General features: G+C 45.1%; 1 protein-coding gene across 3 annotated transcripts in view; it reads left to right on the top strand.

The window, feature by feature from the left end:
- Positions 1 to 206: 206 nt before the first annotated feature.
- The window catches only part of NDUFA10 (NADH:ubiquinone oxidoreductase subunit A10), an 83,044-nt gene continuing 70,442 nt past the window's right edge, over positions 207 to 12,808 (top strand). For all 3 annotated transcript variants that reach the window (XM_074968270.1, XM_074968268.1, XM_074968269.1), the window contains exons 1-4: positions 207 to 362; positions 3,650 to 3,818; positions 4,470 to 4,685; positions 6,029 to 6,115. In XM_074968270.1, coding sequence (XP_074824371.1) covers positions 282 to 362; positions 3,650 to 3,818; positions 4,470 to 4,685; positions 6,029 to 6,115 — 553 coding nt within the window. In that variant the 5' untranslated portion in view covers positions 207 to 281. The remainder of the gene's footprint in view (positions 363 to 3,649; positions 3,819 to 4,469; positions 4,686 to 6,028; positions 6,116 to 12,808) is intronic.

Here is a 12,808-nt window from a genome sequence, read left to right as displayed (position 1 = left end):
GGCCCGGAGCTCCCCACGCCTGGCCGAACGGGGCACTCCCCGTGGCGGCGAGGGGCCGCTCAGGAGAGAGGAACCAAGCAGAGGAGGGACTGGGAGCAAGCGCCTCGCCCGCAACTCGCCCTCTCCACTCAGGCGCTCGCCGCAGTTACCTATGCACCGGGTCCTCTGACGTCATGTCCGCGCGGGCAGCCGGTTAGGCCCCCCCTTGAGGGTCCTTCCGCTGGTGGCGTCGTGTTGGTCGCAGCGGAAGAGCGTCCTCCCGCTGCTGTGCTGGGTCCGCGATGTCCTTGCGGCTGGGAAAGCTCGCCCGCCCGGGGGCTGCGGCCGTTCGGGGCCGTCCGGGGCTCGGCGCCCTGCGAGTGGTGAGGCGGCCTCCCGCTGGCCGAACCGAGCGGGGGGCTTGTGGCCTTCCGCGCCCTAGGGCGGACCCTGGCCGGGGGGCTGGGCGCTGTGCAGCGCCTGGCAGGCCGGGGCCAGCTCCCGTGCTCAGGGTCTGACCGGTCCCCCTGCGGGGCGGGGGGGAGTTTCCCCCAGGAGAGACTGGCAGAGGCCTTGGCGGGTTCCCACCTTCCGCTGCAGCGTGGGGTGTGGGTCGCTTGCCAGGATCATCTGGGGAGAAATTCCTGCCATTGAGGGGGGCCTCGGGCACTGGTGCAGCTTGGTCCCTGCTGCGCTCCGCCTGTGGCACGTAATAGTCTAGTCTAGTGTAGTCTGTAATGCTTAGGTCTCATTTTGGTGGCTGGGTTTAATGTGCAGGGGCTGGGTCATGGTGGTGATCTGTGATCTACAGGCAGTGGGACTAGTCCGTTCGGCCTTAAATTCTATGACTTCTTGTAGCCTTCAAATGTTACCTCGAGCTGTGTTTAGTAATAATCCTGGGGAGAAGTACTGGATCGGTATTGCATCTTGCTGTCACAAGTGACGGGGTACCACAGAAGTGATGCAACTCGACCTTTTGCAAGGGTTCAGAGTGAAAAACGTGACATGAAGATCCTTTATAAAATTCATGTTTGGCAGCCACATTTTATTTATGTGTATATATCTATGCACGCACACATCTAGGTGAACTTAATTCATATTCTAACCTGGAATTCATTACAAATCTGAAGACATTCCTTGTGTTTTCTAACAATTTGGCTACATGTTAAACGTAATCATTAGCAGATCACTTGGACAGGAAGAATGGTTTTGTTATTAAGGCACAGGGCTGGTTTTGTTATTAAGGCACAGGGTTATTAAGGCACAGCATTCTGCTCTTTGCTCTGACACAGGTTTCCTTTCACAAGTTATTTCAGCACTCCAGCACATTTTTTTTCTGTACAATGGAGTCCCTGATACACTACTACAGTACTCTTCCAAAGACTTGAGGCTTGATTCACCTATATTTGGAAGGCACTTAGAAAGCTTTGGGTGGAGGGTACTATAGATTAGCAAAGCGCTGTTTATTTTCTTTATTGTTCGAGAGTAGCCTGAACTCTACATTTAAGAGCTCAGTCTTGCAAAAATGTTGTTCATTTTTACCAGTCTAAATACACAATCTTCTTGCCTATTCTTTTTGATGATGATGAAAAAACTAGTGATGTTTTACTTACCTCTATAGGGGGAAAAAGCTGTTCAGAATGGACGTTATGAGACTATACAGGCTGATCCCTTCAGTTTAATTGTAAATCTCTAAAAGTGGACATGCTGTTGCATAGAATATGATCGCTTACATAGCACTAGCATAGCAATGTAGCTCATGTTACGTGGATTGGAAACTGGTTAACTGACCAATCACAAAATAATTGTATGTGGGGAATCATCATCCAGTGGGGGTATTTTTAGCAGGTCCCGCTGAAGCTTTTGTTAGTGGCCTGGGAGAAATTTAAAATCATTGTTGGTAAAGTTTGCAGATGTTGTTCTTATTGGTCGAGTGGTAAATAATGATGGGGACTGGGTCAGTTATACAGAGTAATCTAGATTCATTGGAAAAGGGACCAATTGAAGAACACATGTTTTTGACCACTAGAAACGAAAAGTATAAGTCACGCTTACAAGATAAAGGGTACTGTATCCTGGAATGCATTGATTCTGAAAAGTACTTTTGGGTCATGGTAGATAACCAATTGAACAAGAGCTCCCAGTGATGTTCTGTAGCTCGGTAAAGATGATCCTTTGATATATAAACAGGGGAATAGCAAGTGGGAATATGGAGTTGGTATTACTAGAGCCCTGCACGGATACACAAATGTGTATCTGCATCCAATCTGCTATCCGCAAAAATTATTTGCGGATATCTGCGGATTTGCAGGGCTCAACACTGGGGGCTGGGCTGAGGCTCCCAGGCATCCCCCAGCCGGAGCCCGGTCGGGGAGAGCTGCGGGCAGCTGTAGGGAGCCCACGCAGAGTTGCGGACCCTCTGCCACCCAATGTCCCTGCCCCCCCATCTCCTCCACCCAGGGCAGATGGGGGAACCCAGATTCCCCACAGCTGCTAGCACAGTTCTCCCTGCTCCGGCGGTGGGGAGGGGGGACTCTGAGTCGCAGCCCAGCCACAGTAATTGCCGGGCGGGGAGCTGTGGGGACCCACGGCAGACCGCTCCACCTGCCCTGGGCATGGGGCTCAAGCAGCCCCCCCCCGACTAGTGTCCCTTTGCCGCAGTTCCTCCTAACTGCCTGCCCGGCTCTTACCGTCAGAGCCCTGCGCGGATACAAAATTTGTATTCACATCCGTGCTGTTATCCACAGAAATGGTCCACAGATATAAAGTGGATACCCATAGATTTCCATGGCTCTAGGTATTACCTCTGTATGTAGTACCAATGAGAGCATTACTAGAATGCTGTGTCCAGTCTTGATGCCCACACTTCAAAAGGGAATTGGAAAGATTGGAATGGGTTCAGACAAGAACTCCAAGAATCATTAGAGATCTGGAACCCTGCCTTAGATTGAATTTCCTTAGTCTCTCATTGTATTTAGTTTAGCCAAAGGAAGGTCAAGAGATGACTTGATCATTTTCTGCTGGTATGAACACAGAGAAGCAATTTTTGTTAATAGATGGCCCTTTAATCTAGCAGAAAAAGGCACATAAGGTGATCCAATGGTTGGAAGTTGGAGCTTGACAATTTCGGAGTAGAAATTGTGAGCAAATTGACCATTAGAACAGCTTATCTAAGGATGTGGTGGTTTCTCTGTTGCTCTGTTCTCTGTGACAATTCTCTGTTGTATAAAATTATTAGTGAATTAATTGTCCCTTAAAATAAGTCATTAAAGATCTTTGGCACTTTTTAGACCAGTTATATCAATCCTTCTGGCCAAGTTCTATTTTGTAGTAACATATTGAATCACTTTAAATCATCCGTGATTTCTATTAAATACTATTTTCTTCACTTCCTGGGTTATGCTACAGTTAAACAAATTTAATCATTTCATAGATCCTGATTCTACAATCAGATCTGCAGGGCACATGGTTGTACTCTCATGGATCTGATTACAAGGTCAGGTCCTAAAACTGTAAACTCTCCAATGATGCCTTTAATTGTGTTAAGTGCTATACACACTAATGTAGGCATTGATCCTGATTGGGGCCTCTGGGTCATTATATTAATATAAATATTATGTTAAAATCAACAACTTGAATTCATTAGTTTGGTGGTTATGTTTTCTTGCAGGCAAAAATTCACGTGAGCTCTCAGCAGAAGTTGCGGTATGGCTGGTTGGCTTATATGCTGGGAGAGAGATCTACTAAAAAGTTCAATAAATACAGCAAAATCTTTACTGTGGATGGCAACTTATCTTCTGGGAAGGGCAAACTTGCACAACAAATAGCAGAAAAGCTAGGTATGGCTGATTCTTTTTCTGTCCTCTATAATATTTTATGGAACATAACACATTATTGCAATCCTTGTACAAGCAAAGGCACTGATTCATCAAGTATCAGTGATTTGGGGTGGCTCAAATAGTTCTTTGCTGCTATAGTTAATATAGTGGTTTGACCAGCAACGAGAATACCAAATATATAGCAAACTGGGATTTCTGGATGTCACATTTTCCAAATGTGTGGGCAGTTGTAGGGGTGTTGATGGAAGAAATCCTGGCCGTAAGGAAGTTAGTGGGAGTTTTCTCAGTAGGTTGTCTTAGGTTACACTGCAGTAAGAATGTTCTTGCAGCAACAGAGTGGGGTTATAAGAACTGTGGAGAGGGAAATGGCTGCTCAGAACAACAGTTTAGAGGCCATTTTGAAGAAGGAAGAAGAAATTGAAAGATATAGTTTTTAACTTGGTTGTGCATCTCTAATCATGATGGCATGGTGAAATTCATTGGAGAACATTGTGTAGTAATATTTTGCTCAGAACTTGTGGAGATGAGTTATGCATGCTTGTAAATAAAATAATTTCACTTTAAACTACAGTTTTAAAAATAACTAAAATGAATAGGAAATGTCCAGTTTAAACCAAACAGTTTTATGATCTTGATTCCTCTTTGTCTCAGGTATGCAGTATTTCCCAGAAGCAGATGTCCATTATTTGGACAGGGTCACAGGAGATGGAACACTACTGGATGAGAAATTTAATGGCCATTGTAGTCTAGAGAAATTTTACAATGATCCTAAATGTCCTGATGGAAATTCATATCGCCTACAGGCCTGGTTGTACAGTAACCGTGTTTTACAGTATTCTGATGCACTGGAGCTCCTCCTGTCTACAGGTTAAGTTTGGTTTCAAAATTAATTGGTGAATTTGGGTTCTAGAATTGTTAAAATGATTAAGCTGCCTTTAACAGTTTGGCTGCACCCCATAGCTGTATTTTAAAATATAAAATCTCGTTATTCCATTAGTTTTTTGAATAGTCCTTTTTATAAAGTAGTGTTTAAAAATGAGAAACCTTCCAAATTATTAAAAAACAGAATAACAGTTCTATTGTTAATTTATATTCTGAATAATGTTTTTCTATGTTGTTTTTCATTATACCTGTCTAAAAGGCATCACACTGTGATGGTGAGCTTCATTAGTTCTTTCAGAGGGAGGGCAGAGTTACATTGGTAGTCTGTCAGGTCAGCTTGGCAGAATTTTCCAGAGGAAACTGCACTTAGAAATGTTAATGTGGCTTTTTGAATATAATAATTAAGGTGGCACAGTTAAAATCAAAGTCGAAAAATACATAACTCAAATTGTATAGTCATCTTGCAGGATAAAAATGCACATTGCCTTGTAAGGCCCCATACCTGTGGCCACTCTTTGACTAAGCAGAATTGATCTGGAAGCTTCGGGGGCAAAAAGTGATTTTTCTAACATCCAGTCCTGCAAGCTTGACCTGGAACCTGAAAGTTAAGCTGTGGTGTTTCTGGCTCACACATCACCAAGAATACAGATTCTGTGATGATGTGTAAGCCAGAAAAAAAATCTGTCTCCCTTTTCAGTAGCTGTATCAGATTTGCCTCATTAACATAGATAAAAATTAACAATCTTACTGTAATCAGTGTAAAGTAAGCAAATGAGAGGAACAGATTGGTTAGGTAAGAAGTTGCTATTTCTATAGCCACTTTTGTACCCTAACTATACTTTAAGGTTCCAGCAGCAGCATTAACTCAGCCATCTTTCACCTGCTAAATATATGTATCTAAGTGCCCTTTGCGTATTTGAGATACGAGAGCACTTTGCTATAAGGAGGAACAATAATATCCTTGCCTTCACTTTAACAAACTGCATTTCAGATGGGGGTCTCCTCATGATGTATTGCTTATTGCATCACTGGAAGGCATTTGGATATCATGGTGATAGGTGTGGTATAAAAACCTTAATAGAATCGATCAATACGTATGTTCAGTAGTGTTAGAGATGTATGTTCGTTTGAGCTATGCCTGGTATTATGTTGAGGGGTGAAATCTTTACTCTTTTGGTATGTTAACTTGGTTAGAGAAGAGTGTGTTCCAAGATGATGTAATCACAAGAGCCTGACTATTGCTTATTATCTAATAGATATGACTTGACATGTTGTTGCAGCATAGTTTTATTGAGCCTTTCATGATTAGAACCTGTTTGTAATCATAGGACAAGGTGTAGTGATGGAACGCTCCGTCTACAGCGACTTTGTATTCATGGAGGCGATGTTTCAACAAGGCTATATCCACAAAAGGTGTAAGTCCCTATCTGCAAAAAGAAACTTAATTTGTAACACTGTCTGTGAGGAATGTAAACAGATGGAAAGGCAGCAAGTCTGAATCCTTAATGTCTGAAGGTGTCATTTAGCCAGTGGGCCATGCTACTGACCTGTACGCCAAGGAACTCTCTAGCTGCAGGATTCCAGTCCCTTTTGTTCAGTGCTTCAATTTTATTTCTTTAACATTAAAATTGTTGAACACAAGTTCCTCCTATCAATTATGTTCTTTTCCCTGATTCAGGAACATCTGCAGAAGCTCTCCTGTTCCTTGCAACTCTCCCCCTAATTGTGCTTTTGCTGCCTCTTATGAGGACCAGGTGATCTTCAAGCTATTTACCTGATCTCTGGCCACATAACAGCAGCTGGGAGACAGCTGATTCGGGCTATGCCCAATTCCACTTAAAGGGCAAGCCATCTTGTGAGAGTGTTTAAAGGTATTCTTAACAAATCAAATGAAGTTGCTTCTACAGTCTTTTAATGATTACCCAAGCCTCTTAATCTGTGGTGTGATGTTCTTCTACATTTCCTTTCACACTTCTTATCACAACATCTGAGTGCATATAGGGGACAGTTCTGCTATGGTTGTTCCCTTAGTCTTGCCTGGATTCAGTGATACCCTACTTTTTTTTTCTTTCTTTCATGAAATCATAACCTATTGCTATGGAAATAGTCCCTGAGTAAATCTGAAAGGGAAAGGGGTAGATTAGGAGAAAGAGCTAACTTGGTGATCAGCAGGCAGGAGAAAGATACAATGCAATATTATTAAATCCACACTGTCGCACAGCTGGGAATAAAACTCAGGAGTTCCTGGCTCCCAGCTCTCTGCTCAGTGCACTTGACCATGCTGCATTTGGTGCCTGCCTTCCCTGCTCCTGATGGAATTATTGAGATGCTTCAACTCAGAAATTGAACTAACAAGAAGAATTTTTGCTATAAAATGGGGATTTATCAGTTGGAAGTGACAGAAGAGGAGAGAGACCTGGATGTATTGGTTGATCACAGGGTGACTATGAGCCACCAATGTGATTCAGCTGTGAAAAAGGCTAATGCAGTGCTAGGATACATCAGGTGTGGTATTACCAGTAGAGACAGGGAACTATCAATAACGTTAGACAAAACACTAGTGAGACTTCAGCTGGAACAGTGTGTGTAAGAAGGATGAATTCAGACTGGAACAGGTACAGAAAAGGCTACTAGGATGATCTGAGGACTGGAAAACCTGCCTTATTAGAGGAGACTTAGAGCTTGATTTGTTTAGCCTAACCAAACGAAGGCTGAGGGGAGATATGATTGCTCTCTGTAAATACATCAGAGGGATAAAAACTAGGGAGGGAGAGGAGTTATTTAAGTTAAGCACCAATGTGGACGCAAGAACAAATGGCTATAAACTGGCCATTAACAAGTTTAGTCTTGAAATTAGATGGTTTCTCAACATCAGAGGAGTGAAGTTCTGGAACAGCCTTTCAAGGGGAGCAGTGAGGGCAAAAAACCTAACTGGTGTCAAGACTGAGCTTGATCAGTGTATGGAGGGGATGGTATGATGAAACTGCATACATGCGCATTGTAGGCAATCTGTGACTGCTAACAGTAAATATCTCCAGCGGCTGGTGATGGGACACTAGATGGGGAGGGCTCTGAGTTACTACAGAGAATTCTTTCCCAGATGTGTGTGGTGGGTTTATCCCACATGCTCAGGGTCTAACTGATTGCCATGTTTTGGGTCGGGAAGGAATTTTCCCCTGGGTCAGATTGGCAGAGACCCTGAGGGGTTTTCGCCTTCCTATGGAGCATGGGTCACTTGGAGGTAATGTAAATGGCGAATTCTCTGTCACTTGAAGTCTTTAAATCATGATTTGAGGACTTCAGTAACTCAGCCAGAGGTTAGGGGTCTATTACAGGAGTGGGTGGGTGAGGTTCCGTGGCCTACAATGTGCAGGAGGTCAGACTAGATGATCATGATGGTCCCTTCTGGTTTTCAAGTTTGTTTGAGTCTATGAGAAGTGAGGCAGCTTCTTGAGCCATGTAGGAGTATTTCATGCTAGCTGAGAATGGTCCTTAGAAGCTCCAAGGCGGAGCTCCTGGGCTACTGAAAGATTCAGAAGTCGGTAAAAATGACTCTGAAATGAAGCATCAAACCTTCCCCCAAATCAGTTCTTATTGCATGGTTGTTTTTATCGAGTACAGTTTGGAATTTGTTTAAACCAGTGTGGAATTTGTTTCTGAAGTGATGTTTCAGAAAGTGAAAACCCCTTCTCTGTCTTACCCTGTATGTTTCAAATGTCATCTCATTCATGTCGGATTTAGTTAAAAACAAAATCACCTGTTGCAAGAGACCACTGTCATATTGTGGGATGCAGTCCAGACCAGTGCAGAGTTGTCACCTCTTACCTATAATGTTGAGTGCCTCACAATATTTTGCTATCATAGTTCTCATGCGTGCAGGTCACACCCCAAAGTGTCTGTGTGCTAGACCAGAGGCGCTCAAACGGGGAGGCACGGAATGTATTCTGGCGTGTGTGTGTGTGAGAAACTTTCGAGGGGGGGAAACTTACTGTGAATGTTTTACCCACAGCAATGAATAACTCTTCAAGTTTGAGGGGGACAGAGCATCCATCGTAGACCCTGGCAGCTGTTCAATATGCCGCCTTTACTTCTGCACTGCTGCTGGTGGCAGCACTGCCTTCAGAGTTGGGTGTCTGGCCAGCAGCAGCTACTCTCTGGCCGTCCAGCTCTGAAGGCAGAGTGGAGAGTGGTATTGATATGGTATTGCCACCCTTCTGCTCCGCTGCTGGCGGTGGCACTGCCTTCAGAGCTGGGTGCCCAGCCAGCAGCCACCGCTCTCTGGCCGCCCACCTCTGACGGTAGCACAGAAGTAAGGGTGGCAACAAGTGACCCCCCACAATAGGCTGGCAATCCCCTTTTTGGTCAGGAACCCCTGTTTGAGAAACGCTGCTCTATATACTTAAATAGCTCTCTTTGAATCAGTGCCTTACTGTTTTTAATATTTAGTGAGAGTTGAAAGACCTATCTTTCTCAGCTTGTAAGAGCTATATTTCCTTGTATCTGTCTAGTGATGGATGCCAAAGATGGCTTCAGGCCTTGCTTATATCACCAAACATTCCATGACTTTGTTTCAAGAGGCATGATAATACTCAGGGTTCTTTTCCCATCCAATGAAGTGAGCTGTAGCTCACGAAAGCTTATGCTCAAATAAATTTGTTAGTCTCTAAGGTGCCACAAGTCCTCCTTTTCTTTTTCCCATCCTATGAGTGTCCTATCCCCCTGCTGATCTCTATGTAAATGCAGCTTCCATTGTTTCTGGGCAGACCTGACTTAATTTAAATAGCTGTAACATTGCCTCCTGTCCGGGTGGGAACTGTTGCTTCCTTTGTTCAACCAATGCTTTAAAACATAATATTAATGAGTATCCATAATTCCTTCTGTAGTGTTAATATATAAATTTAACAGCCCTGGTCTACACTACGGGGTTAGGTCAAATTTAGCCGCATTAGGTCGATTTTAAAAATGGCTGCATCCACACAACCAACCCCGTTCTGTCGACCTAAAGGGCTCTTAAAATCGACTCCTGTACTCCTCCCTGTTGAGGGGAGTAGAAATAAAATCGACCTTGCTGGGTCGAATTTGGGGTAGTGCAGACACAAATCGACGGTATTGGCCTCCAGGAGCTATCCCAGAGTGCTCCATTGTGACTACCCTGGACAGCACTTTGAACTCCGATGCACTAACCAGGTACACAGGAAAAGCCCCGGGAACTTTTGAATTTAATTTCCTGTTTGGTCAGTGTGGCGAACTCAGCAGCACAGGTGACCATGCAGTCCCCCCAGAATTGTAGAGCGTAGAATGTTTCTACGCTCCCCCTATCATCTCCATCCCTGAGGTTATCGCAGATTAGAAGGTGAAAAAAAACACATTCACGATGACATGTTTTCCGAGCTCATGCAGTCCTCCCGCACTGATAGGGCACAGCTTAATGCATGGAGGCATTCAGTGGCAGAGGCCAGGAAAGAATTAAGTGAGCGCGAAGAGAGGAGGCAGGATGCGATGCTGAGGCTAATGGGGAAGCAAACGGACATGATGAAGCGTCTGTTGAGGGAGCAAATGGACATGATGAAGTGTCTGTTGGAGCTGCAGGAAAGCCAACAGGAGCACAGACCCCCACTGCATCCACTGTATAACCGCCTACCCTCCTCCCCATGTTCCATAGCCTCCTCACCCAGACGCCCAAGAACGTGGGGGGTGGAGGCTCTGGGCACCCAGCCACGCCACTCCACTCCACTCCAGAGGATGGCCCAAGCAACAGATGGCTTTCATTTAAACAGTTTGATTTTCAGTGTGGCTACAGTAAGCAATGTGGCCTTCTCCTTCCCTCCTTCCAAGCCCCACCCGGGCTACCTTGTCCGTTATCTCATTTTTTTTTTTTTAAGTAATAAAGAAAGAATGCATGGTTTCAAAACAATAGTTACTTTATTTCGAAGCCGGGAGGGTGGTTGGCTTACAGGGAATTAAAATCAACAAAGGGGGCAGGTTTGTATCAAGGAGAAACGCACACAACTGTCACACCGAAGCCTGGCCTGTCATGAAACTGGTTTTCAACGTCTCTCTGATGTGCAGTGCACCTTGCTGTGCTCTTCTAATCCCCCTGTGTCTGGCTGCGCGTATTCAGCAGGCAGGCGAATTGCCTCAACCTCCCACCCCACCATAAATGTTTCCCCCTTACTCTCTCAGATATTATGGAGCACACAGCAAGCAGCAATAACAATGGGAATGTTGATTGTGCTGAGATCTGACCAGCAGCACCAGCGAACTTTTAAACGTCCAAAGGCACATTCTACCACCATTCTGCACTTGCTCAGCCTACAGTTGAACTGCTCCTTACTACTGTCCAGGCTTCATGAGCCATGGGAGCAAGGGGTAGGCTGGGGTAGGTGCGACTGCTCGGTGCTGCTAGCTGGGAGAGCAGCCTGAGGCAGAAGCCTCCAGCTCGCAGGAGAGTAGAGTTGCAGCGGAAGCGATGGAGCCATACACCATGCCCTGGAGGTTGCTAGGAGCCGGGCAGGGAAGACGTTCCCAGAACCCCCGGCCAAGCTACATGTCCAGCAAGGATGGCTACCAGTCCTACTGCACCGTCTGCTGCAGAGTTGCAGGAGAGCGGAGTTCCAGCGGAAGCGGTGGAGCCGTACACCATGGACGAGGACGGCTAGCAGTCCTACTGCACCGTCTGCTGCGAAGGCACCCAGGAGCTGCTGCTGTGTAGCAATGCCAGCTGCTGCAGGTGCTTCTGTGTCGAATGCTTGGAGGTCCTGGAAGGGCAAGGTACCTCGGACAAGGCAAAAGAGCAAGAGCCCTGGAGCTGTTACATGTGTCAACCACAGAAGTGCTATGTGGTATTACAGCGCTGACCGGACTGGAATGTATGGCTGAAAGACATCTTCACCAGTGACAAAGGACAGGAATATGATGCACCTACAATCTAAAAAGGCCCACACATTTCCCAGAGTCATTACCCTTGATAACAGAACGTCAATGATGGCATTGGCTACTTGGATCACAGCAGCCCCCACAGTAGACTTGCCCACAACAGCAGCGGTGACGGTGAGCTGAGTGAGCTCCATGCTTGCCGTGGTATGGCATCTGCATGGGTAAACCAGGAAAAAAGGCACAAAGCGATTGTCTGCCGTTGCTTTCATGGAGGGAGGGGGCGACCGACGACGTACCCAAAACCATCCGCAACAATGTTTTTGCCCCATCAGGTATTGGGAGCTTAACCCAGAATTCCAGTGGGTGACACAGACTGTGGGAACTGTGGGATAGCTGCCAACAGTGCACTGCTCTGTAAGTCGATGCTAGCCACAGTAGTGAGGATGCACTCCGCTGACTTAATGCCCTTAGTGTGGACATATGCAATCGACTGTATAAAATGGAATTCTAAAAATCGACTGCTTTAAAATCGACCTAATTTCGTAGTGTAGACATACCCACAGTGATATTAATCACTAGTGTGGCATTTGCTTTGAGAGAAGACCTCACTTTGTACACTTACACTACAGTAATGTTGCATGCAATCAGTTGACTTAGTTGCTTACCACTTGAGATTCAGCCCCCCATCTTTATAGACCAGTAAATCTTTGAAATGACTTCTTTGAGACCAAGCTTCTCTCTCCTGCTGGGTGTAGATGCCATGTTGTCTTCTCCCCCACTTGCTAGTGTGAGGTTTGCTTCCATCCCTCATTAGTTTGATGTCTGTTTGCTGCTTATACGTAAAATTGAGGAGGAACACATGTTCCTTTGCTTAGGATTGACCCGTTTAACAATTCCCCTTACATACCTGTCTTAAAAATATTTTAGTTATCATTCCTGCATGTGTCCATATCTCTTAATACCCACCATGTACATACATGATACAAGGCATATTATGTACAAAGGGATATTACACAAGGCATATTATGTACAAAGATTATTACAATAGCGTGTAGGGTGTGAATAAAGTGGTGCTTAGTGTCACAACCATAGAGGAGAAATTTCATGCTGAATGGATTTGTTTGGAGGAATTTTGTGAAGAAAGATGTGTGTCAAAATAAGGCTTATAATAGAAAGTTAGTTACAACCCACTGTGTTGTTCTAATGACTCATGTTGATCATGCTCAGGAACC

This window comes from Natator depressus, chromosome 11 (genome assembly GCF_965152275.1).
Source record: "Natator depressus isolate rNatDep1 chromosome 11, rNatDep2.hap1, whole genome shotgun sequence".
In the NCBI taxonomy this organism is placed as follows: Eukaryota; Metazoa; Chordata; order Testudines; family Cheloniidae; genus Natator; species Natator depressus.
This window is presented reverse-complemented; position numbering and strand designations above follow the sequence as displayed.